The sequence below is a fragment of the Artemia franciscana genome, chromosome 16, assembly GCF_032884065.1.
Source record: "Artemia franciscana chromosome 16, ASM3288406v1, whole genome shotgun sequence".
In the NCBI taxonomy this organism is placed as follows: Eukaryota; Metazoa; Arthropoda; class Branchiopoda; order Anostraca; family Artemiidae; genus Artemia; species Artemia franciscana.
In genome coordinates, this window is record NC_088878.1 from 30,420,654 (window position 1) to 30,448,032 (window position 27,379).

Genomic DNA, 27,379 nt, shown 5'->3' on the forward strand with positions numbered 1-27,379 from the left:
AAGTAAAAGGCAGAAGCTCCAGAGACCTCATGTGTATCATATCTCTTCACATTGGAAATTTCACATCGCCCTATAAGGAACTGTATCTATAAAAGAGAAGCCGTTAAAATCATTAATATTTTACCACTTGGAAAAGAGGGCGAAGTTTAAATTATCTAGATCCTAGCTTTCCCCCTGTCATATATTCTTACTATTGCATAGATGCCGGGATAACAAATTTTTTTCTTTTTTTTTGTATTACAAAGATTTTGTCAGTTTTTCTAGATAAGATAGTTTAACGCTTACAAAAAGAAATTAGTTTTTGGTAAATTTAAAAGAAGGAAGAAACGGTATATATATATATATATATATATATATATATATATATATATATATATATATATATATATATATATATATATATATATATGTGTGTGTATATATGTTAAATTAAAACGGTTTTTATTGCGTCATTTATATATGTTTAATTGCGTCAGTTTTATTTATTGAAGTAAATAGAAACATAAGAAACAAGAGCTAAGAGCTCATATGGCACTTGTGACGAGGCGAGAAGAGCTAAGAGCCAAGAGATCATATGGTATGAGCTCTAATAAAATTCTATGAATCAATAGATTGATTTAAAAAGGAAAATAAGAGGCTTAATGCCGGTCAGTATTTAAGATAACGATGTCTTAGTATTTAAGATTAGGTATTTATAGTCACGATGTCTTTCTAAATATCAAAATTCATTAAGATCCGATCACCCACTCGTAAGTTATAAATACCTAATTTTTTCCAATTTTTCCTCTCCCTTTAGCCCCCCAGATGGTCGAATCTGGGAAAACGACTTTATCAAGTCAAATTGTGCAGCTCCCTGACACGCCTACCAATTTTCATCGTCCTAGCACGTCCAGAAGCACCAAACTCGCCAAATCACTGGACCCCTCACACAAGGACAAATGACGGGAGACAGAATGCATTGGACTTGTATGATTTGCGCCAAATATGTGTACATCAGGGGGGTGGGGGTAAGGTTAGGTTTTTTACCCATCTCTGAGATATGTTCTCTCCCCCCCTAATTTGCAAATATATAGCCCAAATTATACTATTGTATAAACTAAAGTATTATATTTACATCATGTTTTGGTGTATTTCATTATGATTAACGTAACTACCCTTCTTGAGTGTGTTAGGTATAATACATAAGTACCAGTAATTTTCTTTCAAAAGGCCACAGACTAATAGAACCAATTTTCGTTGTTTTTAAGTTAATCACCCCCCCCCTAAAAACGAACCAAGAGCCTGTGTATGTACCTGCAGTCCTTTGAATCTGCAAGGCTATCGAAATATTCAACACCAAACTTTAGAATAATATCAAAAGTGATTACCTTGCCCTTTTGAATTATCGATACCGTTCTTTATAGGTAGGAATTTTTTCATACATTTCAGATACAATTTTATTCTTATCTTTTGACATAGATTCTTTGAATGACCTGCTCATCAAATTCATGGAAAACCTTTTAAATACGTATTTAAATTGCGCATTTGAAAAGGCGACCTTTGAAACAGGTGAGCAATAACTGGGGTCCGCGTTGTCTGTGCCCTAAGGACATGGGAACTAATTAAAAGTCAATAGCTAAGTTCATGAATGTAAAATCATCATTGATGACTGTCACAGTGTAAAAATATTTTCCCTTTACTGTGCTGACTGCATAGATGACTGGAACAGTTACATCCGCAGGACCTTGCTTCTTAGGGAATTCCAATTTCGTCAGCAATAGTTACAGCTTAGGGGTATAAGCCTAGAGAATGAAACATGTTAAGAAAACATTTCATAATACGCACAATAGCTGTAGCTAACACCTTTTGCATGGATCCCCCCTATACTTTACCGCCAACCCACCTTCCCCTAAAAAGCAAATATATTGTCCAAATTATATAAAACCAATGCATTCTGTCACCCATCACTTGTTTTCCGGTTCTTCTTTTAAACAGTTAATTCAATTAATAAGTACAAGGTATGAAACAAGAGAGATGCATTGGGAGAATAGAGGGGAAATATATAATTTCGACTGTATATTTACACATTAAGGGGGGGGGTAAAATATAGGGAGTTCCATGCAAAATCTGTTTGCTACAATTGTTATGCATATTGTATTCTTATCATGCTTCCTTCTCAAACATGTTTCCTTCTTACCTCGTAAGTTAAAAATACCTCATTTTTCTAATCTTTCAGAATTAACCCTCGCCCCCACTCCCCCAAAGAGAGCGGATCCGTCCTGGTTATGTCAATCACGTATCTAGGATTTGTGCTTATTTTTCCCACCAAGTTTCATCCCTATACTTCCACTCTAAGCGTTTTCAAAATTTAGCCCCCCCCCCTCAATTCCCCACAATGTCACCGGATCCAGTCAGGATTAAAAATAAGAGCTCTGAGACACGATATACTTCCAAACTTCAAATTTCATTAAGATCCGATCACTCCTTCGTAAGTTAAAAATACCTCATTTTTCTAATTTGTGCAAAATTAACCCTCCCCAACTCCCCCAAAGAGAACGGATCCGTCGCGGTTATGTCAATCACGTATCTAGGACTTGTGCTTATTTTTCCCACCAAGTTTCATCCCGATCCCTCCACTCTAAGCGTTTTCCAAGATTTTAGGCCCCCCTCAATTCCCCCCAATGTCACCAGATCCAGTCGGGATTTAAAATAAGAGCTCTGAGACACGATATCCTTCCAAATTTCATTGAGATCCGATCACTCCTTCGTAAGTTACAAATACCTCATTTTTTCTATTATTCAGAATTAACCCTAGCCCCCCCCCCCAACTCCCCAAAACAGAGAAGATCCGTTCCGGTTATGTCAATTATGTATCTAGGACTTGTGCTTATTTTTCCCACCAAAGTTTCATCCCGATCTCTCCACTCTAAGTGTTTTCCAAGTTTTAGGTTTCCCCCTCCCAACTCCCCGTCACCAGATCCGGTCGGGATTTAAAATAAGAGCTCTAAGACACGATATCCTTCTAAACATCAAATTTCATTGAGATCCGATCACCCGTTCGTAAGTTGAAAATACCTCATTTTTTCTAATTTTTAAGAATTACTCCCCCCCAACTACCCCAAAGAGAGCGAATCAGTTCCGATTATGTCAATCATGTATCTGGGACTTGCGCTTATTTTTCCCATCAAGTTTCATCCCGATCCCTCCACTCTAAGTGTTTTCCAAGATTTTAGGTTTCCCCCCTCCAACTCCCCCCAATGTCATCAGATCCGGTCGGGATTTAAAATAAGAGCTCTGAGACACAATATCATTCCAAACATCAAATTTCATTAAGATTCAATCACCCGTTCATAAGTTAAAAATACTTCATTTTTTCTATTCTTTCCAAATTAACTGGCCCCCCACTCCCCCCAAGATTGTCAAATCGGGAAAACGACTATTTCTAATTTAATCTGGTCCGGTCCCTGATACGCTTGCCAAATTTCATCGTCCTAGCTTACCTGGAAGTGCCTAAAGTAGCAAAACCGGGACCGACAGACCGACAGACAGACAGACCGACAGACAGACAGACCGACAGAATTGGCAATTGCTATATGTCACTTGGTTAATACCAAGTGCCATAAAAATTCTGCAGCTCAATATCGGTTACTATAAATGATCGTGACAACTATAAATCGTTTAACAATTTAGAGCTAGAATACTGCTACTATTAATTCCACAAACTCATTAAAAAGTCAAACCGCATGAGATCAGTATGCAGTCAATGAATACCCTACCCTAAATCATCTTAAATTTCACCGTGGAAGCGTAGAAGAATGGCCCCTTGGTAAGCCAGTGCTGAGTTCAAAGTGGTTAATGTTGGTAAGCCAGTGCTGAGTTCAAAGTGGTTGAGGACTTAGGGGCATCCAGTATAGACGCCACTTCTTTCGCTCCTAGTTCTTTTCTACACCTTGCTTGAATGACTACAGGGTTTGAAATGGAATAGTATGTTTGCTTAGGGAGTTCTAAAGCACAACAACACGATTAAGGTAGAAGTGGTAGCGTTCTCTGCGGTCGGTTATTTGTTGGAAAATGTTTTAGGAGTTTTCCGGACTTTCCAGTTGTGGTTGATGGGTAGAAGGTTTGAAGCGGGATTGGCTTGTAGGTGTTTAAATGCTGTGATGACATCACCTCTTTTTCTACGGTAGGTAAAGACCGGAATTTTTAATGCTGCACATTCCCTGTGATTCCTTGGGAATCTTCAGTCTTAAAGATTTCCTTAAATATAATTTAATAATAAAAACGATAATTAAAATAAAAAAATGTCGTTTACAATATGAAGTAAACATTGTCTAAATAATTACAATTTTGTATAAATAATTAAACTACATTGTCTAAATAATTATAATTAAATATATTTTAAAAATGAAAACTTTAATAAATTTTGAGCCCTCTTTTACTTCATGTGTTTTGGTCATCGTATAGTGAAGACCTAATATTAGTATATACGTACTATGGCTATTGGTTGCCTGAATGAAATGTAGGTGTAATCTTGGGATGGTAGGTTACAAGTACCTATTGCTACTACCGTTAGTATGAAGTATCAATGATTAGTTGAAAGTATGAGGGGTGAAAACTGAAGATGATATTTACGAAAAAGAGTAAAATACGGAAAATCTCCATTACTAAAACTCCCTGACAACCCCTACAGAAAATTTAGAGGTACAGATATTAAAATTTTAACATAAAAGCTGTTATTTCTGTGAATGCAACTTTTTCAAAATAATTCCATATTGAAAAAAATTTTTCTTTAAATATTTGTCAATATAAGATATATTACATTTAATTTGAAATTTTCAAAATTATTCGTGCTAGTGCAAATCATCAAGCCGACAAATGAGTTTAAATTCGTATGCATCAAGTTGACAAAGACTTTAGTTCCAAATACTGTTTAATCGAATTATGAAAACATGGAAGAAATTCATCGTTTTGTCTACATTTTGTTTAGATTTTGTTCCATTTTTTTTCAATTCCCGAATTGGAAAATAACAATTCCTAGCTGGAGAAAAACTTATGGGGGTATGCGTTCGCGCCAAAGTCCACCGAAGTACTTGTCTATTAAATGAATGGATTAATTGAAACATTTTCAAATAAAGTGGAATAAATAACCTATAGCCTATACACTACTGAAAAGAATCAATCAAATAGTTACCATAGCATAATTGCAAATAATAACAGAGAAATAAAAACAGGAGGAAGATAACAGTTACAATTCTAATCTCCATCAGTCACCACCCCACAACCCCGTCTTGCACCTCTGCCCACCCTTCATCTCCTGCCCGACAGTTTTGGTAAATTTTTACGTTAGCCTTATGCAAAAGATGTGCTCAAGTGGGAAAGGTTATACTGAACGTGAATTAACTTGACTACTTAGCAGAGCCGTTCCTGGGGTTGGTGGCACCCTGGGAAAATTAATTAAAGCGGCCCCTCCCGACTCGCATATAAGCAAAACAGCCGAGTTAAAGTTAAAATTTGGATCATAGGGGACAATTCCCCAGCCGCGGCGCTCCTAAGCCATGGCGCAAAAAGTTCAATAATTTAAAAAAAGTTCAAAGTTGAAAAGTCCAATAATTTAATTATTTTGTTGAATAAAACAGCTTTGATTACAGGAATCGTTTCAAATCATGGTCAAGAACCAGAAGCAATGGGAGACTTGGACACATTTATGTCGACAGGCCCTATTGTTCGAAACGCTGTTGATTTGATGCCTTTATTCAAACTTCTCGCTGGACCAAATGTTTCCAAGCTACAGCTCGATAAAAAGGTAAAGTTTCTTATTCCTGTACGTGATTTCAAAGATTTCAAAATTTCGAGACATCTGTGGATCAATGTTTTTGCAAACCCCTCTTTTTTGCAGGTATAACGTCTTATAATTGGATTAGGGGAGGATCTGTCCACTCTTCTTTAGAAAACAAAGCCCAAGCTATTTTGTCACACGTAATAGATGCATATATTGATTATATTGCACGACTACTTTATCTAGTGACGCTTCTTCTTACAGACAAAGGAAAAAGAAATCGTTTTAAAAAGCTTGCGCTTTACTGAAAACACAAAACCAGGCAAGAGACATAATTTTCTCTTGGGAGCAGACTGGCTCTTAAGTAGCCTCCAGAAAAAACAACAAAAAACTGATTTATAATGCTCTCTAAACTTTTTCACTGGCCATGACATCGATTACTTTTAGTATACAATTTAAAATTTGGAAGATAAAACTCAGCTAGCTAAGTTTTCAGTAAAGGTTTTGTTTGTCAAAATTCTAGAAATAAGGGAAATATGACGAGTCTGGTTATTTGAGCTAGTTTTGCAGATATATGTCGCATAAACTGCGGAGTAAAAGTTTTTGCTAGTTTCAAGTTTCAACTTCGCTGTCTACTTCCATCAGGAAAACTGTTATTTTTTATGGCACTTGGTATTAACCAAGTGACATATAGCAATCGCAAATTCTGTCGGTGTGTCGACTTGTCTGTCGGTCTGTCCCGGTTTTGCTACTTTAGGCACTTCCAGATAAACTGGGACGGTGAAATTTGGCGGGCGTATCAGGGACCGGACCAGATTAAATTACATCTGGGGGGGGGGGGTTAATTCGAAAAAAATATAAAAAATGAAGTATTTTTAACTTACGAACGGGTGATGGGATCTTAATAAAAATTGATGTTTGGAAGTATATTGTGTCTCAGGGCTCTTATTTTAAATCCCGACCAGATCTGGTGACATTGGGGGGAGTTGGAGGGGGGACCTAAAATCTTGATAACGCTTAGAATGGAGGGATCTTGATGAAACTTGGTGGGAAAAATAAGCAGAAGTCCTAGATACGTAATTGACATAACCAGAACAGATTTGCTCTGTTTGGGGGAGTTGGGGGGAGGGTTAATTCTGAAAAATTAGAAAAAATGAGGTATTTTTAACTTACAAAGGAGTGATCGGATCTTAATGAAATTTGAAGTTTGGAAAGATATCTTGTCTCAGAGTTCTTATTTTAAATCCCGACTGGATCCGGGGACATTGGGGGGAATTGAGGGGGGAACCTAAAATCTTGGCGTACGCTTAGAGTGGTGGGATCAGGATGAAACTTGGTGGGAAAAATAAGCACAAGTCCTAGATACGGGATTGAAATAACCGGAACGGGTCCGCTCTCTTTGGGGGAGCTGGGGAGGGGGAGGGTTAATTCTGAAAAATTAGAAAAATGAGGTATTTTTAACTTACGAAGGAGTGATCGGATCTTAATGAAATTTGATGTTTGGAAGGATATCATGTCTCAGAGCTCTTATTTAAAATCCTGACTGTATCCGGTGAAGGGGAAGTTGGGGGGGGGATAGAACCTAAAATCTCGGAAAATGATTAGATTGGAGGGATCGGGATGAAACTTGGTGGAAAAATAAGCACAAGTCCTAGATACGGGATTGAAACAACCGGAATGGATCTGCTCTCTTTGGGGGAGTTTGGGGGGAGGGTTAACTCTAAAAAATTAGAAAAATGAGGTATTTTTAACTTAGTAAAGAGTTACCATATCTTAATGAAATTTCATATTTAGAAGGACAATGAAACTCAGATCTCTTATTTTAAATCCCGACTGGATCCAGCATCATTACGGGGGGGGGGCGGAAATCTTGGAAAACGCTTAAAGCGGACGGATCAGGATGAAACTTAGTTGAAAGAATAAGCACAAGTCCAAGATAGGTGACTGACATAACCGGCCCGGATCCACTCTCTTTGGTGGAGTTGGGGGGAGGGGAGTAATTTGGAAAAATTAGAAAAGATGAGGTATTTGTAACTTACGAACGGGTAATCAGATATTAATGAAATTTGTTACCTAGAAGGATCTTGTGCTTTAGAACTGTCATTTTAAATCCCGACCAGATCCGGTGACATTGAAGGGAGTTGGAGAGGGAAACCGGAATTCTGGGAAAACGTGAAAATCGAGGTATCTTACGAATGTGTGATCGGATCTCAATGAGACTTGATATAGAGAAGAATGTTATGACTCAAACGCTCCATTTTCAGTTGGAATCGGATCCGGGAACATAGAGGGTTGGAGGGGGGAAACATAAATCTTGGAAAACGCTTTGAGTGGAGAGATCGGGATCAAACTTGATGGGAAGAATAAGCGCAAGTTATAGATACGAGATTGACATAATTTGTACGGATCCATTCTCTTTGGAGGAGCTGAGGATTGTAAATTTGGAAAAATTAGAAAAATTTAGGTATTTTTAACTGAATAACGGGTGACCGGAACTTAATGAAATTTAATATTTAGAAGGAACTCATGTCTCAGAGCTCTTATTTCAAATCCCGACCAGATCTGTTGACATTGGTGGGAGTTGGAGGGGGAAACCGGAAATCTTGGAAAACGCTTAAAAATGTCGTAGATACGTGATTGACGTGACCGGACTGGATCCACTCTCTTTGTGGGAGTTAGGTGATGGGGCTCAGTGCTTTGGTGAGTTTTGGTGATTCTGGACGTGCTAGGACGATGAAAATTGGTAGGCGTGGCAGGGAGCTGCACAAATTGACTTGATAAAGTTGTTTTCTCGATTCCACCATCTGGGGGGCAGATGAATTTTGATATTTAGAAGGATCTCGTGACTCAGAGCTCTTATTTTAAATCCCGACCGGCATTAAGCTTCTGATTTTCCTTTTAAAGCAATCTATTGATTCTTAGAATTTTTCTAGAACTCATACCATATGATCTCTTGGCTCTTCCGACCTCTTTACAAGTGCCATGTGAGCTCTTAGCTCTTGTTCTAAATTAATTTGTTTTTTTGGTGTTGTAAATATACACAGTAAACCTTACGAAAGATCTCGGTCTAACTTAGTGGGTGAAAATAAAAGTAGTCAATGTGATTTTTCTTAAATCACAATAGAATATGGCATTAAATGCAGGTTTTGTTCCCACCTCCATCAAATATATCCACAAAAATATTCAATTTTTGTCACGTAAAGAGTCTAAGGGGCATATTATCGTCGGCAACTTTGAGAAGTTACAGATAAAAAAAAAACTCAATTATTTATGAATGTTAGTCCTATATGAAATATATGCAACTTCTAGATAACTAAAGGACATTGAAAGAATGTAAATGGATTTTCAATATAATTTACAGAAATTCGTTTTATTATTGCTACAATTTTTCTGCCGCAATGCTGCAAAGATTTTTAAATTTCTCACAAGTAAGTATACTTTTGCTGGTTTTGCTTCTTGGGCCGGAAAATTTTAGGAGGCCTGACTATTAAAATAATTTTATCTTTAAGGATATAAGGTTTAGTTAAGAAATTTCTCAAAATTTATTCTGACAGTCTCCTCCTCCTGTCCTGAAATGACGAACCTGTGTATGGCGCGTATCTTAGTTTTTACTTACTAAGGGGACTGTGAGAGCGGGTACACAAGATATGACATTACAGATCACCGGTTCAGGGTTTTCAACTATGGAAATTGTAATGATACTCTTGTTGTGCCTCCCGGCTTTTCAAGCCCATTAATAGCCCCAAGGAGTGCGATTTTTGGAGCCATGTGGCCCTTTACGATTGTGTTATAGCACACATTTACAAATAAGGTGAATCTACACAATAGTTAACATTCTTGAATCACTCTTAAATGAAGGATTTTTCTCACTAAACTGTTTTTTTTTCAAAACCTGTTTTTAAACTTTCGGTTACTATGGGCTTTGTTTGTTCTTTACTAAGTTACAGCAATTAGTACAACCACGATTTTGAATGTTTCCTTAGTTTCTATTATGCTTCAGATATCTGCAGCAATGTGTGCCTGCATATCCATTTTCTCTCCTCTTTTTAAAGGAACAATGTTTCTTTTTATAAGTAGACAAGGAGGAGGATCAGCCTCGTTGACTGTATAAAAATAGCCCCCCTCAAATTCATTACACTTGATAAATATTCATTTTTATTGTATCACATGTGTATTTTGCCTAGTGACGCTTCTTTCTAGATATATTGTTTAGCTATCCTATTGGCTAGTCAAATATATGATTATGTATTGGATAGTCTTCTGGCCAAATATACCGCAATTTATACCTGCACATTGGGGGAGGAGGATAATCCGTTGAGATAATAGCCTAAAAATGGAATTCATATTTTTTTTGAATAACTAGTCAAAAATAGTTTTTTTCTTTTAAAGACATATAACGCCGTTTCTTAGAAGAAAAAAAACCTTTCTTGGACAAGTCTGTTTTTTTTCTTACGTAATAATTGAAAATGGAACTACTATTCCGTAAGCATTGTAATTGACGTGTATTGTAATTGACATGTTCTATTGACCATTTTAATTCTTAAGGGGCTGTTTTTATTCTGTTAGTTTACTCAGTACTTGTCTGTTAAACATCACATCCTTAAGAATTACGCTGTCTAAGATAAAACAAAACCGGTTTGAATCGTTTATGATTTGTTTATTTTGAGTGAGAAAACTATGATGTAGTTAGATTTTAATTAAACATTTAATATTTAGAGGTGGCTAGGGGTAATGTTAAGTTAGGTATTTAATATAATCCGTTGTGTGCATCCTGATTTACATAATTCTGTGTCATAGTTTCCATAGTTTTGTTTATAAAGCATTATATTATCATTATGTTTTGGTATATCATTAAGATTAACCCAACTTAACTTCTTGAGTGTGTTCTTTTCAACAGGTAAGTACTATTTACTCTTGTTGAAGATTGGTGAATTATTAATGTGATCTAGTGAATACATGTAAGCGCTATTTCGTAATTGCTACTCTTTAATACAAAATATGATCAAAAAGATTGTATCCAGGGGGGGGAGGGCTACCTGGTTTGAACCCCCTGCCTCCACGAAAATTTTCTTCAACTTGTAAAAAATAAAAGTGTATATTAACAAATTTGTTTTGTGTTTTTTAATTTTTTTACCCCCTCGGACAAAGATCCTAGACATAATCTTGATTATCAGCTAAAGCTTGATAAAAGATAAAGCTTCTTTTATGTTTTTTTTTGTATTTTTGTTTTGTTTTATCTCTGGCTTTAGAGATTAGCTTAGGTTCTAGTGTGTTCAAGATATCTACAGCTGACTGTACCTACCTAAGCTACGTGCCTTTTCCCTCTTTAAACTTTGTCTAATTGCACCAGCCCATTAGATTCCTTCTTTTAAAGAGTATCTAAAATTATGCCTTCGTAGTACGTAGGAGTGGGGTGGCTTTGGCCACTCCTTGAAGATCCTAAATTTTCCCAATCTTAATATCCCATTTTTTTCCCATTTTAATTTTCCCATTTTTTTATTATCCCCTTCCTCCACCAAAAATCTGAACAAAAATTCCTGCATCCGTGCCTGATGCCAATATACTTGAGGAGGTGATACACTTTCAGACATCTGATACACATCAAAAACTCCTTTCTTGTGGATTTAAAAAAAAGAAGAAATGGAGTCAAAAGGAGATTCAGAAAACATACCTATTTTAAAGGATATTAACTAGAATTTGGCTAAACTACATTTTTATATGCACATTTGGAGTTACGCATAACAAATCTTATAGATTTTACTGGAATTTATTACATAATGTGCTTTATTATCAAAATTACTTCCCCCAACCACGCATTGCACCCCGACCGAGGGCTGAGAATCAGGAGATCGGCACCTGCGCTACGCGAACCATAATCGGTTTGCATGCGAAAGTTTGCTTTGCTTTGTTTGCTTGTGCTTTATTATCAAAATTACTTCCATGGGGTTGCTATTCTCCGGTTTTCACAATTGTATAAATTTTCTTATTATTTCTTCTATGCGACGTTAAGTTTAAACACTGTTACTCATTGAGAATCATTGAGAGTCATTGAGACTCATTGTTACTCATTTAGTATAGAAGATGGGTTTTCTTATAGCATATAAGCATGTTTAGTTTTTTGCTTTTTATGGCTGAGGATCGCTCTTTGCTTTTTAATTAATTATTTGCTCATTTCCTCAGATTAGCGACTTTTTTCACTTTTGCTACTTTTTTGTTTGCTACATAAATTTGTAAAATTTTTTAGCCATATCTCGACCACTTCCGAATGTTCAGTTTCTCCCAAATTTTATTAATATATGCAGTAATGAAATGACAGTGCAATAAGACAACGTCAAAATTCCCCCTGTTCTGTGCTCCCCCTTGTAAAAATATAATAGCATTAACGGTAATTGGACACAGCAAAAAGTATAAAACAAACGTAACTACGGAATACTTGATAGCGCATTGGTAGCAACTTTTGCCTTTGGCTGTGATAACTTAAGTTCGAATAGTACAAAAGACGTTTTTTTTTTCTTAGAGAAGACTAAACAAAAAAAGTTGTCTTTGAAGCCTGTTATCAAAATGGCCTAAAAAGAAAAAAAAACTTACTCTTTTGAGAACCATTTGAGAGAAGTCTTTTTGTCTTGAAAATTTTTATTTTCATACATTTTTTTCATTTGATTCATATATTTCTGTGTTTATTTTGAAATTTTGGCACTTTCTTCCGGAACATAATCCCTCACTCTTGCTTGGCTCAAAATCAATCTGCACTTATGTAGACACCTTTAGCCCTTGTCTTTTTTTTCTCCTCGTGAAAGCAAAGTGTCAATTCCCAATCTCAAACTAAATATTTTGAACTTGAAAAGCATGGGTCGTGTCTATCATTGAGATCTATCAAGCTTGCTATATGTGGATAAGATCTCAAAAGGACATATTTGCCCCGATCTTTCTTATGTCCGGAGAACTAATGGTTATGCTTCAGCAAGGAAATCTCTGATTAGAAGGATAATAGCTGAGTGTTCTACAGTTCAAGGATTGGAATTTCTCCTATGGAAAGGGGGTTTAGAGATGCTGTTTCCTGAGTAAAGGCAATTTAAGACCGTGAGAATGGAGCATGCATTGTTGACGTCCTATTTCAGTAATTTAAGAAGCATCTGTCTAATAGCTTGATTGGTTGACTAAAAAACTATACAATGGAGAAAGGCTTGCTAGAGTTGGGCAATGTCGGTGATTAACTCTCTTTTGAATTGTAGTGTCCTGGTTTTAGCATTTATACTGAAATCATTCAGTTATAAGGACGAATATCCAACAATGGCAAAGAAATTGACCTTGGTGTAAGGAATAAAACCAGGTCAAGGTCAATAGGAAGCAAATAACTTAAACCAAAATTAGTCAGGTTCGAATTACTGATGGTCACAAGAAAATGCCCTAGGCCTTGAATATGCTCTGATTTACCCATAGTAAAGCATGCATAGAAGGGGCATAAAAAAATAAAAACTAGGCACTGCGAATTCATTGCAACCATGTGGAACCATCTCCTTGTAGAGGTTATTCTGTCAAAGCCATCCCGTAATTTTTTTTTACGCTAGGTTGGTAATAATGTATTAAACATGTTTATAAAATTTGATTATCACTCTTGGAGTTATGTGCGCATAATTAACATTTTTAGCTTGCTTAATACCGCAAACTATGTTATTAGAAGGAGGAAGTGTTAGATAGAAAGGGTAGTACTGGAGTTTACTGCAATTTTGGTCAGAACTGTTGGAAACTGACAAGATAAGAAACTTTTGCCATTTAATATCAGCTCTCATTGAAATTAAAAATAATAGTACCACCGACGCTTTGGTGTTACTCAGCAGAACTAGAGAAGTTCAAAACAGGCATGTCTTTAAAATTTCGGTTTCGATGCAAGGTTTGTTTAAGATAAAATAAGATTCATTCATCATGAAATGCACATACAATATTACATTTTACTGTCCCCCCAAAGGTTCTTTGGCCCGCAAAGAAGGGGGTAGATAAACGAGTCACTTACTCGGAGAAGACAAAAAATAACCACTTACTCACAGAGAGAAGGGAAAAAAGGAGAAGAAAATAAAATATGAATAAAATAACAACTATAGAAAACAAAACTAAACAGACTAATAGATTGAATAGATTAAATTAATTAAGTAGATCAGCAGATTAAATAGACTCCAATGAAATAAAAATAGATAAATAGCCTCTAAGAAGCCAAAGAAATTTTAGCAGTTTTTTTTAACAAACCGAATGACTGGCACCCTCGAGCTGATTCGGCAACTTATTCGACAAAATATGACTCACGATCAAAGGATTAATTACTGACCGTACACAAGGAGTAGAAGGAACTTGAATGTGATTTTTGGTATTGTGAAGATTATAATTATTCTGATCAGAGGTGAAAGATGGCGGAACACTTGAGGGGTGGGGGAGGTCACCATGAAATTGATAAAAAGTAAAATATGCGCACAAAAGAATATACAGTGACTTAAGATCAAGTTTCCTGAAAGATTAGTTTCCTTAATGAGGTTTCTAGTTTTATTGTAAACCTTAGAAAGTGGTTTTAACAATGAAGGAAATGTTGACATCCATACTACTGGACAGTAAGAAACGTAAGATTGGATCAAGTAGTGAAAAAGAATTTTCAAAATTGATCCAGGGAAAATATGTTTAAGTTTCCTTAAAATACCGAGACTCCTGCATATGTTCATTTTGATCGAATCAATGTGACGTTTGAAAGACAAGTTTTCATCAACAAGGTTGCCCAAAAGACGAACATACCGATCTTTAGATCTGTAAATTATCCCATTTGGCTGATGAATTTCTGATAACTGGGGATAAATCTGAGAAACACGTCAAAACATAAAAAAAAACTTGACTTGGAAAAATTTAGGGTAAAATAATAAGCATCAAACCATAAAATTACTCTCTCAAACAAATTTCCAAAATTTAATCGAAGTTCAGATTCGCAATTTCCCGAAGTGCCAAGTGTGCTTTCATCAGCAAAACAAACAAGGACATCAGAAGAGGGCGAACGATAGTTGGCACTATGGGCAAGTGAAGGCTTAGGATGACAGCGTCTACAGCAATTAATAAGTTTCTGCTTTTTTATGGCACTTGGTATTTACCAAGTGACATATAGTGATAGCAAATTCCATCGGTCTGTCAGTCCCGGTTTTGCTTGTTTAGGCACTTCCAGACAAGCTAGGACGAAGAAATTTGGCAGGCGTATCAGGGACCAGACTAGATTAAATTAGAAATAGTCGTTTCCCTGATTCGACTATCAGGGGGGGAGTGGGGGACGACTAATTCGGAAAAATTAGAAAAAATTAGGTATTTTTAACTTACGAAAGGGGGATCAGATCTTAACGAAATTTGATATTTAGAAGAATATTATGTCTCAGAGCTCTTATTTTAAATCCTGACCGGATCCGGTGACATTGGGGGGAACTGGAGGGGGAAACCTAAAATCTTGGGAAACGCTTAGAGTGGAGGGATCGAGATGAAACTTGGTGGGAAATTAAGCACTAGTCCTAGATACGTGATTGAAATAACCTGAACGGGTCCGCTCGCTTTGGGGGAGTTGGGGGGAAGGTTAATTTTGAAAAATTAGAAAAAATGAGGCATTGTAACTTACGAAGGAGTGATCAAATCTTATTGAAATCTCATATTTAGAAGGACTTTGTAACTCAGATCTCTTATATTAGATCCCGTCTGGATCCAAAGTTGTTGGGGGGGAGTTGGGGGAGGGAATCTTGGGAAAAGCTTAGAGCGGAGAGATCAGGATGAAACTTGGTGGGAAGAATAAGCACAACCCGAAGCTACGTGACTGATATAACTGGACCGGATCCACTCTCTTTGGAAGAGTTGGGGGGGGGGTAATATGAAAAAATCAGAAAAATGAGGTATTTGTAACTTACGAACGGGTGATCAGATCTTAATGAAATTTTATATTTAGATGGGTCTTGTGCTTCAGAGCTCTTATTTTAAATCCGACCAGATCCGTTGACATTGGGACAGTTGGAGGAGAAAACTGGAAATATTGGAAAACGGGAAAATTGAGGTATCTTTATCTTACATATGGGTGATCGGATCTCAATGAAACTTGATATAAAGAAAGATTTTATGTCTCAGATGCTCCATTTTAATTCGAATTGGATCCATCGACATGGGGGTTGGAAGGGGAAACGGAAATATTGGAAACCGCAAATCCTTAAAAACGCTTAGAGTGGAGAGATCTGGATGAAACTTGATGGGAAAAATTATCACAAGTTCTACATACGTGATTGACAAAATTAGAACGGATCCGCTCTCTTTGGGTGAGTTGGGGGGGGGGTAATTCGGAAAAATTAGAAAAATTGAGGTATTTTTAACTTAAGAATGGGTGACCGGATCTTAATGAAATTTGATATGTAGAAGGAACGCATGTCTCAAAGGTCTTATTTTAAATCCCCACCAGATCTGGTTACATTGGTGGGAGTTGGACGGGGATACCGGAAATCTTGGAAAAAGCTCACATCAGAGAGATCGGGATGAAACTGGGTGAGTAGAATAAGCAAATCTGGTAGACACGTGATTGACGTAACCGGACTGGATCCGCTCTCTTTGGGGGAGTTAGGGGGTCCAGTGCTTTGGCGTGTTTGGTGCTTCTGAACGTGCTAGGGCGATGAAAATTTGTAGGCGTGTCAGGGACCTGCATAAATTGACTTGATAAAGTCTTTTTCCCCAATTCGATCTTCGGGGGGGGGGGCTGTAGGGATAGGAAAAATTAGAAAAAAATCAGGTATTTTTAACTTACGATTGGGTGATCGGATATTAATCAGTTTTGATATTTAGAAGGACCTCGTGTCTCAGAGCTCTTATTTTAAATCCTGACCGGCATTAAGCCTCTGATTTTCCTTTTAAATCAGTCTATTGATTCTTAGAATTTTGCTAAAGCTCATGCCATATGAGTTCTTGGCTCTTGGCTCTTCCGACCTCGTTACATGTGACATATGAGGTCTTAGCTCTTGTTATTGCATAAAAAAGATCATGTACGTAAATCAAAAATAGCATAAGCCCTAAAACTGATCCCTGAAGGACGCCAAAATTCACTTACGAGGGTGAATGGGAAAGTGGATTGACAGAAATTAACCTTTTTTAACGGGAGTTTTATGAAAATAGGAGTTTTTTTCTTAAAGCCTTTTTAAGGATTACAAGATCGGTGCAAAAAGATCAATATTAAGCATATACACAGAAGGGAGAAACGGGCTTGGGTTCGTGTTCTTCGAACTCTGAAGATTCGTGTGGTTTTTCGAACAATTTCAGGTTTTTTCCATGTAACTGACCGCTTTTTGTCTTTTACCCCTCCGTAGATATCTATTTATTTGCAGGGTCAGTCTGCAGAATACGACTGGTTGTAAAGAATATACCTTGTGCTATTTAGGAAAAGGTGACTATTTTTTCTTCAACTAAATTAAAAACAAGTTAAAAGTAGCATGAAAATAACTAAATCAAATAAATAAAATTAAAAAAAAATGAAAAATAAAATTTTCATTAAACTGAAAAATAAAATAATAAAAAATAATTCTAAAAAAAATTGCAATAACATAATTCGATAATTTTTAGTTAATTAAAATAAGTTTTAGCGGACTTAACAGTTTAGAAACTTTAATGATATAAAGTGGAAAAACAATTATGAACATAAAAATAAAATAAAATAAGGACTACTACTAATTGTGTTATTTAGGCTTTTATGAATAACCTCATAATTACTCTGGGTAACGTCAGATGGTACTGCTTGTTCTTTTTGGTTTAATTTTTAATACAGTAAGAATCTTGAACTATAAGTGATAAGATGCCATTGTGCTCATTATTGCCTAATGATACTCTACTGCCGAATTTGAAGCTCCTCCTTCAATTGTAACATATATGTCTTACCATTCCAAGAAAAAAAAATCCCATCTTATTCACACTCACTTTTATTCTTATTCACCTCAAATATTTAAAAAAAATCATATAAAATCCTATTTTACCTCAAATACAAAACAACCTTCATAATTTTCTTTTGGCGGCACTTTTTTAACTACACTAAATGTACTCCTCAGTCATCGCGTTGGCTATTACAGTTTTGAGTAGTTTTAAGGTGCCAACTTATCATGCCAAACATTGCCTGCATAATTGTAAGGGTCACACTTTTGAGCGAGTATCTGTGATGTTTCAACATCTTTCAAGATTGAAAAGAACTGCTCTACAACAACGTTCGAAAACGGCAAGGTCAGGAGGTGTTGGACTGTGTTGATTATGCTAGAGAACCTCTGAGTATCATTTGATGTTTTCATTGAAGCCACTTGACGCCAAAAATCACAGACATCTGTCACATTTGGAAGCAGTAAACTCCGCCACATCTCTACTATGTTTTTTTCCATCCCACGACGGTGCACTATATCTCTGTAGAATCTTTTACAGAAGACCAATTGCACCTATGTTCAGAGCTGTCGTAGTGTCAAGGATCTCACACAACGTAAACAGCTCGTCTTCACACAAGAATTGCTGCACGCTTTGCTTCACCACCTCCACATATAACTCACGAGCAGATTCATAGATGACTTTCACTTCACGTTCGTCTGCTTTTGTACTCGGATTTGCCTGCAAGATTTGAAGAGATTCGCGAGTTGCCATCCCCAAGTATACATCTTCAGCTGGAAGGTATTCACTTGCTTTGTCCGGGTCGAGATTCAGTGGCAAGGTTGACCTGATGTAGCTAGTCTTCATGAAATTCATGGGCAGATTTCTTAGAAGTATCTCTACCACTAATTTTTTTTTCACATTGGAAAAGAAATTGAAAATCTGTAAATTGTTCCAGCACGTGGAGCTAGAACTCAAGTTGAATCCGAAGCCGTGACTTTTCTAAGACTTGCAATGCCCTGTCATTCGCGAGAGTTGGAAATTCAGCTGCTACTTCCTGAAAGTAGCTACTAAACGCATCTCAATTATGCAATAGTCGCTTAACGCACATCCGAAGATCGTGCTTGGATGAAGCATGTCCATTGAGACGCATTAAAATAAAAAAATATACACTCCCTAAAAAACCATGGATCTTACGCGGGCTTCTACACTCTATTTCAATAAAAAATAAGCTATTTAAAATATCTATGTCATTCCCATCTACTAAAAATAAAGAAGAGTTTAAAAAGTATAAAAATGTCCTGACACAGTTAATTCGGAAAGCAAAAGCTAGATATTTTGAAAAATCATTTGTAGAAGCTCGTGGGGATCAAAAACATACTTGGAGACTTATTAACTCTCTGTTGGGAAGGTCTCAAAAATCTTAATTTCCGAATGAAATGTTACGTGGTGATGGTACTTTTTCTTCCGATAAGCAGGAAATAGTGAACTTGCTCAATGCTCATTTTGTAAGCATCGGTGAAAAAACAGCTAATGCATCTCATGTTTCTCCAAATAATAATAACAATTATTTATTTAAAGATCTCATGCCCCCTCCCTCTGATAAAAGCATGTTCCTTTCCCCGGTTACTGAAATTGAACTAAAACAGATCATATCTAAAATGAAGAACGGTTCATCTGAAGCCCTTGATGGATCTTCTACTAATTTGGTCAAAGAAATATTCCCAGTTATATCACCAGTTTTATGCCACATTATTAATCTTATATTTGTAACTGGTGTCTATCCTTCAACATTTAAATCAGCAAGAATTGTGGCCCTACATAAAGGTGATGACCCGAGGCTTCCTGCTAATTATCGTCCTATATCGATACTCTCTGCTTTTTCGAAGGTTGTAGAGCGAGCACTGTATAACAGAATTTATTCTTTTTTTGAGAAATTTGATTACATTTCTAAACTTCAGTTTGGATTTAGAAAAGAGCATTGCAGTGATCATCCTATGGCTATTATTGTCCAACATATTAATGATTGTCTTGACCGTGGAGAAACGCCTGCAACTATATTTTTAGACATACAGAAAGCTTTTGATTCCATTTCTCATGAAATTCTTTTGTATAAGCTTTCGAATGCTGGTATTCGTGGTAATTGCCTTAGGTTACTTGAATCGTATCTTCATGGGAGGCAGCAGATTCTTATATATAATGATGTTAGATCTGATTCTTTACAGCAGTCAGATAAGGTTGGTGTTCCCCAGGGATCCGTATTAGGACCTCTGCTTTTCCTAGTTTACATTAATGATTTGTGCTCAGCTACTGGAGTTTCTTCTATAGACACTCAGTTTGCTGACGACACTGCAGCAACCGTTTCTGGTAAATCTCGTGAAGAGCTAGTGGTCAATTTAACATCCGCATATGATAGATTGTCTACTTGGCTATCTGATAATAGACTACTTCTGAATAGAAAGAAGACTAAGTTTATTGTTTACAGCAGGACGGGTCACAAGTTTCCAGATATAGAATCAGTTTCCATTTCTGCGAATGAACCTGAGTCTGTTATTGAAAGGGTTGTATTGATAAGATATTTAGGAGTTGTGTTTGACGAGAATTTGTCATGGAAAGAGCAAATTAATCAGGTTAGAGCAAAGTCTGCCCGTGGAGTTGGTATAATGTGCAGACTGAAAAACCTTCTTCCATATTGCGCTCTTAAATCTATTTACTTTTCCCCTGTGCAATCCCATTTTGATTATGCATCTATTATTTTTTTGAACACTTTTAAAAGTAATGTTACCCCTCTACAGATTATACAAAATAAAGCAGTTCGTATACTTAAACCTTTTCTGCCTTCGCCATCAAACTTCCCCTTAAAATCCACAACAGAGACCCTTTTTTCACTTCATAATATTCTTCCTGTTCGGCAAAGTATCCAATTTTTAAGTGTTATGTTTAAGATTAAGCTTGAACGAGAAAAGCTCCCCAGATATTTTGCATCGATGGGTCTTATTTCTTCTCCTTCATCTTCACAAGTTGAAACCCGTGGTAAATATAATCTGCGGACTCCTAAGGTAGTTACAGAGAGGTCGCGTTTTTGCCTGAGGTATTTGATTCCTCTACATTGGGAAAGTTTGAAAAATGAGATTGATTCTAATATAAGCATATATGCTATAAGACGGAAGTTGAAAAGAGTGCTGATTGAAAGTTATAAATCTAAATAATATGATTTTTTATTTTTTTTTTTTTTTTTTTTTTTATAGGGATGTTTATATTTTTTTTTTTTTAGTATTGGGTTGGTCTCTGGGGTTCGCCCATGAGGCCTCCAGATGTCTTATGACTCACTTGGTTTTAAGTTGTAAATTTAATTGTGTCTCAGGATGGTGCGCGGAGGATGGAAGTGGTATCGTACGGCACGGGATTAGTTTTTTATTTATTTCTGTCAAGTTTGGTTAAGAGAAGTTTTTTTTTTAATTTTGTGCATATTTAGTGTTTTTTAAAAAGTAGCTCAATTGCATTCGAGCTATACTCTCAGCCTTGAGTTACCTAATATTTTGTATATATTGGTTATAATAAAAGAACCTTGAACCTTGAACCTTGATTATATACTGTGTGACACAGATCTTCCAATCACTTTGGCTATTGTTCGCATCCCCACACAATCCAACCCAGTTCTCTGTAGATATGTTTTTATCCTGAAGAACATCGCAAATAAGGTCGAAATGTTTTGAAATACTCAACCATTTCAAGGAGGTCTACTTGTATTTCAAACTCCTTATTGCAGAACAAAACTGCAACAAATTTTCAAAAGTTCTGTCTTTCTTAAACTATGGATAGTTTTTGTTTTGTTTTTTCTTATCACTAAGAGACTGGTCCGCTCATTTCGCTTGTTTGAAAATCTTTCTCCAATAAAAAAGAACAATTAAAAATCCGACAAATATCGGTTTTTACTAAAAATCCGACAGAACTCCGAAGTCTGGCACAATTTTTTTTTGTCTCACAAGAGGGCCAAAATCCGACAGTGTCGGAAAAAATCTGACATAGTGGAAGCACTGTTATGTCAGCTTATGGATACTGCTGTACATGTTGTGTATCAACATATATGAGTTAGTGGATTGAATACACTGTTATTTTTCTCTGCCGTTTGCGAAACAATTTTCCACCTTTGATCTTTTCTGCTGGATATTCACCGGTACATTCCAGAAAAAGCCAAAATAATATTGTTTTTGATATCTATTATTTAGCCTTCGATATTCGAGATTGATATTTGATCCGATGTATCAACATATCGGTATCGATAACTAATATCGCCCAATATTAATTGTAGAAATACCCTTTCGATGACCTGGATGCACATAGTAGACACGATACCAGTCTTAAGCAGTTGTATTTGAAGTCGCAAGTAGGTAGGTAGGTAGGTAGGTAATTTTATTCAAAAAACAATACAATAAACTTTCATTCATCAGCTAAAAAAAAAAATAGGCCGCAATAGCCTGTATGCATAGCTGACATCAAATACGATGCATTTTTTAAAATATTTTACTTACATCAAAAAGAGAAACAAATAAGATAAATAAACTACAGAAAAAGAAAAAAACACAAAAAAAGAAAACAAAACAAAAACTAATGATCAATTTAACAAAATGGGGAGAGATACCCTTCTCTCAATCTAAAATACTCAACATTACTAATTGTTCAGAAGATGGGCATTGAGGCGACCTTTCGGCTGAGGTAGACTTTCTGATTCCTTAACTTGCTCTGGGAATGGATTCCAGACGGACGGTCCCATGTGTCTGATGACATGAGCCGACCGGGAAGTATTCCGAAACTCATGAGTAAGATTATTTGAGTTTCGCGTGTCATAATCATGATAAGAAAAACCCAAGCTAAAAAAAAACATTAAAAATATCAGGCCCTAAATTATATACACTGGTATACTAAAATACCAATCTGCATGTCTCTGATTTTTCCAACATCCAAAATATCAAACTTCTTATATATAGACACAGTGCTAGCGCTTCCACGATCATAATTTCCTAGAATTCTAATTGCCTTATTCTGTTGCACTTGAACTCTCCTATAATCAGACTGAAAGTTACTAGCCCAGATTAAGCAACCATAATTTATATACGACGCTATTAAAGTATGGTACAGTAACATTAAAACTTTCAAAGGAAGCACATTTTTTAGACGCCGCAGCATTCCAACTCCCCTTGACACTTTGCAGGAAACTAGGTCACTGTGCACCTTCAAACTCAGTTTGAAGTCAAGAAGAAACCCGAGGTAACGCTTTTCTCGGACTTGTTTCAGAGAAATACCATTATACTTTATAAATGAAGGTGAATCTTGGGGCTTGCCAGTCCTTCTAAAAACCATGTAATTTGTTTTTGAAGCATTAACAGCAAGTTTACTGAGTGTAACAAACGTATGAAGTCCCTTTAAAGCACTGTTTGCTTGGTCTATCAAGTCCGGCAACGATTTGGCAATAACAGTTATAGCAGTGTCGTCGGCAAAAGACGTTAAGTAACCAGGAACAAAAAATCTCATACTATCTCCATAAATTAAAAATAAAAGAGGACCTAGGACAGAACTTTGTGGCACTCCGCAATTCAGTGGGTAAGCCTGTGAAACTTCATTATTTATTACAACTTTTACACTTCTACCTCGCAAATACGACTCAAACCAACTCAAACACTTATTCCTAATGCCTAACTTCGACAATCTATCCAACAAAATTCCAAAATTAACAGTAACAAAAGTTTTCTTAAAATCAATGAAAATCGTCATGCAAAAATAATTTTTTTTTCCAGTGCACCGTTTACCTTATCAATTAAATTTAAAGCGGCATGCACAGTTGAATGTCTTTTTCTAAATCCAAATTGAGTTTCAGACATAAATCCGCAATTTATTACATGCTCATATAGTCTTTTGTGCACTATTTTTTCATATAGCTTTGAAATGATGGGTAGTATTGATATAGGTCTCCAATTTAAAAGGTCACTTTGAGTCCCAGACTTTGGAAGCTTGATGACTTTGGCCGTTTTCAGCGAACGGGGAAATTGACCCTCTGGCATTGACAGATTTATCAAAAATACTAGTGCTGGAAGAATATTCGGAAGCACTGATTTTAGAGTTCGTAGGTTGAGGCCATCGGTCCCAGGACTGTTTGATTTTATTGAAGAAACAATCTTCTCTATTTCTACAGAATCGCAGGGTTCTAATTTCATTTCAAAATCTTGACCTCTTAGGTCTTCAAAAGTTGATTCTTCTATCAGCAACTCGCTGTTCACTGATGCTTCACAGTTTCACCAATCTTCGAGAAATGATAAGCAAACAAATCACATACTTTGTCAAGATCTCGAACTATTTCGCCACCAACATTTAGGCTATACTGTTGTGGGACTACCTCTGATTTTAATAATTTCCAATTATCCAATTATAGATTTAATAATTTTCCTTCGTTAATAATTTTCCAAGAGGCTTTAGGGCTTGATGCATTTTTCTTAAATTCTTCGCCATAAAAGTCTCTCATTTTCTTTCGTCTAATAGAGTTAACTAGATTACGTTGATCCTTCAACTGTTCAGAACTAAACTCATTTGGTTCATTGATGTGTGCTGTATACAAAGCATTTCTTATATCAATCATTTGCAAAAGCTCATCATCAACCCACGGTTTTCTCACTGTTTCATATTTTCAGGCTTTTCAGTGGGAATGCCAAGTCATAAATATCTAGCTGCGTGGTGTTGAACCTTTAAAAAGCCAAAGATGGGTTATTCTCCCTAAATATACTCTCCCAATTTACAGCACTTAGCTCTTCTGAAAACATTTTAACGTTCGCTGGCTTCAGATCTCGGATCTGTATATTACGCTTCAGTACTTGTTTTTTGTATGTGAAGTTCTAATCTAGCTAGGACTGGCAGGTGATCAGAGATAGGCGAAATTATAACGTCTGCGCATGTAGTTGCTACTTGACGTGACGAAACAATTATGTTGTCAATCAAGGTCGCAGAATGCTCGGTGATTTTTGTTGGAACTGTGACCACAGGGTATAGATCGTGAGATGACATGAAATTTAAAAAATCAAGATTCATACCAGCTAGTATTTTCAAATCATAATTAAAATCACCCATTATCATAAATTCCAAACCTGAATTTATTACATTCAATATAAAATCATCAAAACCAGATATAAAACGATCAAACATAGCACTTGGTTGTCTATAAATAATTCAAAATAAAAAAATTCTTTTCTTCAAATCTAACTTCAACAGAAAAACTGTCAAACTCACCCTCTAGCCAAACCTCAAGATCGTCACGCACCTTATGCTGTAGAGAGTCCCTTACTAGGAACGCCAGGCCTCCTCTGCCCATTTTTGAACGGTTTTTCGATTCTAAACAATATTCTGGAAAACTATAGAACGAGAGAAGACTGTGCCTACCCAAATACGTTTCACATAAAGAAAGCCACTGAATAGAAGCATTTTTATACATAAACTGAACAATATCATGATAAGATGACGTAATGTAGCAGTTCCACGCGCACACAAGGCACTCATTTATTCTTTTATTAATGTCTACAGGTCCATTAATATACGTGCTAAAACGACCCGGCCGAAAACTTAAAGTAGACTCCTCTGCCACAAGCTTAGATAATAAATATTTGCCAATATCAAATGGGTCTTGTTCATATCGTTTAAGCCGCAAACTTAGTAGATCAGTACCCATTAAAACGAAAAATAGTAAATATTTTAAGTAGTCTTAAAAAGTCATTGTTGCAGTTGCAGTCATATTAGCAGTAGCAAGAGGGGTCCTGAAAGTGTAAAGTTATTGCCCTAAGCCACTGTTAATATGTTGGAGACATCACATTTTGATAACCCCGATGCAGAGAGCGTTTTTGATTTAGCGTAACATTCACCCTCAATCCGAATGATGGATCTTGTATGTAAATACAACCTTTTGTATTTACAACCTACCATAAATTGTACCATAAATTGTTTCAAAAAGTACCATAAATTGTTTCAAATAATATTTTGTTCACATTTCCTTGTAATCACTCTGGTGAATATGGATTTCGTCGAGTCAAAACTGGATTACCCCTTATTTGATACATCACAAGATAAAAAATAACAAAGAAATGCATTATTAGGGCTGTAAATGGGAACATCAGGGGGTGGAGAGTGGGATTTCAGAGAAAAGTTTACACAGACTTTTCCGGATTTCTGTTATGATTGGAAAAGCGAAAAGAATTGAAGTCTTTTTCAAACGAAAATAACAGCAGGAGATGTACATTTTATGACAAAAACAGATTCTGGAAAGAAAATTTACCTGCGTGGCACCCTGTTAGCCGCTCCTCCAGAACACATTTTTCTCGTGTGTATTGTAAAGACGATTGGTGGATTAATTAATTTTCAAAGTCACATAGACGCCATTTTGCTATCTTTTCTCTTCACAAGTCTGTTATCTTTTGTACTTTAAAGCTATATCAAAAGCCAATAAACGAAACTAATAAAATAACATTGTTACTTAAGGAAGCAATAATATTTTCCTTAGTATATTCAGCTTCTTATAAGCATCCTTGCCTTAATTTCTCTTAAATGGACAGATAAGTTACTCACTGACTGGGGACAGCTTATTGCAATGCTATTTGGGAAGTTTTCCTAGTGTAAAGAGTGAATTAGCTCCTAGATTACAATACTTTGTATAGGAGAGATAATGTCCTATAAAAGTTGTCATGATTAAGTACTTCGCGCCGGATTGGCCCTCCAAAATCAGAATATATCATGCCTTAAGGGTTCAAATAAATTTTTGAGGAGAGAGAAAAAGGCGTATAAGCCTTTCTCATAGTTTCTTACCTAAGGGCTTTATTGAAGAAATGCTGTAAAACCATAGTTGAACAGCATGGGGTTGCTTTGGTTTGATTAAACATAAGTAAAATCTTCAAAAATTATAGTGCGCTCTAAATAGAATAGAATTTATCGATTTAAATGCCCAAGAGTCCCAAAAACAAATATAAAGACAAAAATTAAAAACAAAGACAAAAACAAGACAAAAATAAAACAAAAATTATCTTCCATATAAAGATAAATTGACACTAAGGCACAACTAGGCTTTATTAACGGAGATACTTACCCATAATATTCTATACATCATCTTTTATGTTCCATACCAATCGTTAGGGACTTTCCGAGTCTCTTTATGCCTCCCATATCTTTTCTTGATAATACCTCTATTAATTTTTGATTTCTTAAACGTTAATCCCAAATAATTCTCCCTTAAATCTACTAATTCGCTGTATATTCCCCACAAAAAGAGAAATCTTCCTGGTTCCCACACATGGTGAAGAAGTTACTTATTGTGGCTTAGAGGTACTAAAACATTATGTGTTCCAATTATGGCTGATGTTCTCTACTTCATCTGCAAGAAAGTAGGCCTCTCCAAATTTAATTAATAAATAGTTCCACTTAAGAAACATCAGTCACACAGCTCCTAAGTCGTATTAAATAAAAAAAAAACAAGTTTTTTCAACTGAAAGTAAGGAGCGACATTAAAACTTAAAACGAACAGAAATTACTTGGTATATGAAAGGGGCTACTCCCTCCTAAACGCCCCGCTCTTTACGCAAAAGTCTGACCATTTCTCACAACTCTACTTTGTAAAACAATAAAATAACTGGGAACGGGAAGAACGGGGTAAATTCAGGATCGATGAAACGAGGTGGAGAAAGAAAAACACATTTTCCCGCAAGAACAGATGGGATT

At 36.1% G+C, this 27,379-nt stretch overlaps 1 protein-coding gene across 2 annotated transcripts in view; it reads left to right on the forward strand.

The window, feature by feature from the left end:
- LOC136037339 (fatty-acid amide hydrolase 2-like) overlaps positions 1-27,379 on the forward strand; it is a 206,635-nt gene that overhangs the window by 95,021 nt on the left and 84,235 nt on the right. For both annotated transcript variants that reach the window (XM_065720010.1, XM_065720011.1), the window contains exon 5: positions 5,628-5,782. In XM_065720010.1, the coding sequence (XP_065576082.1) occupies positions 5,628-5,782 (155 nt within the window). The remainder of the gene's footprint in view (positions 1-5,627; positions 5,783-27,379) is intronic.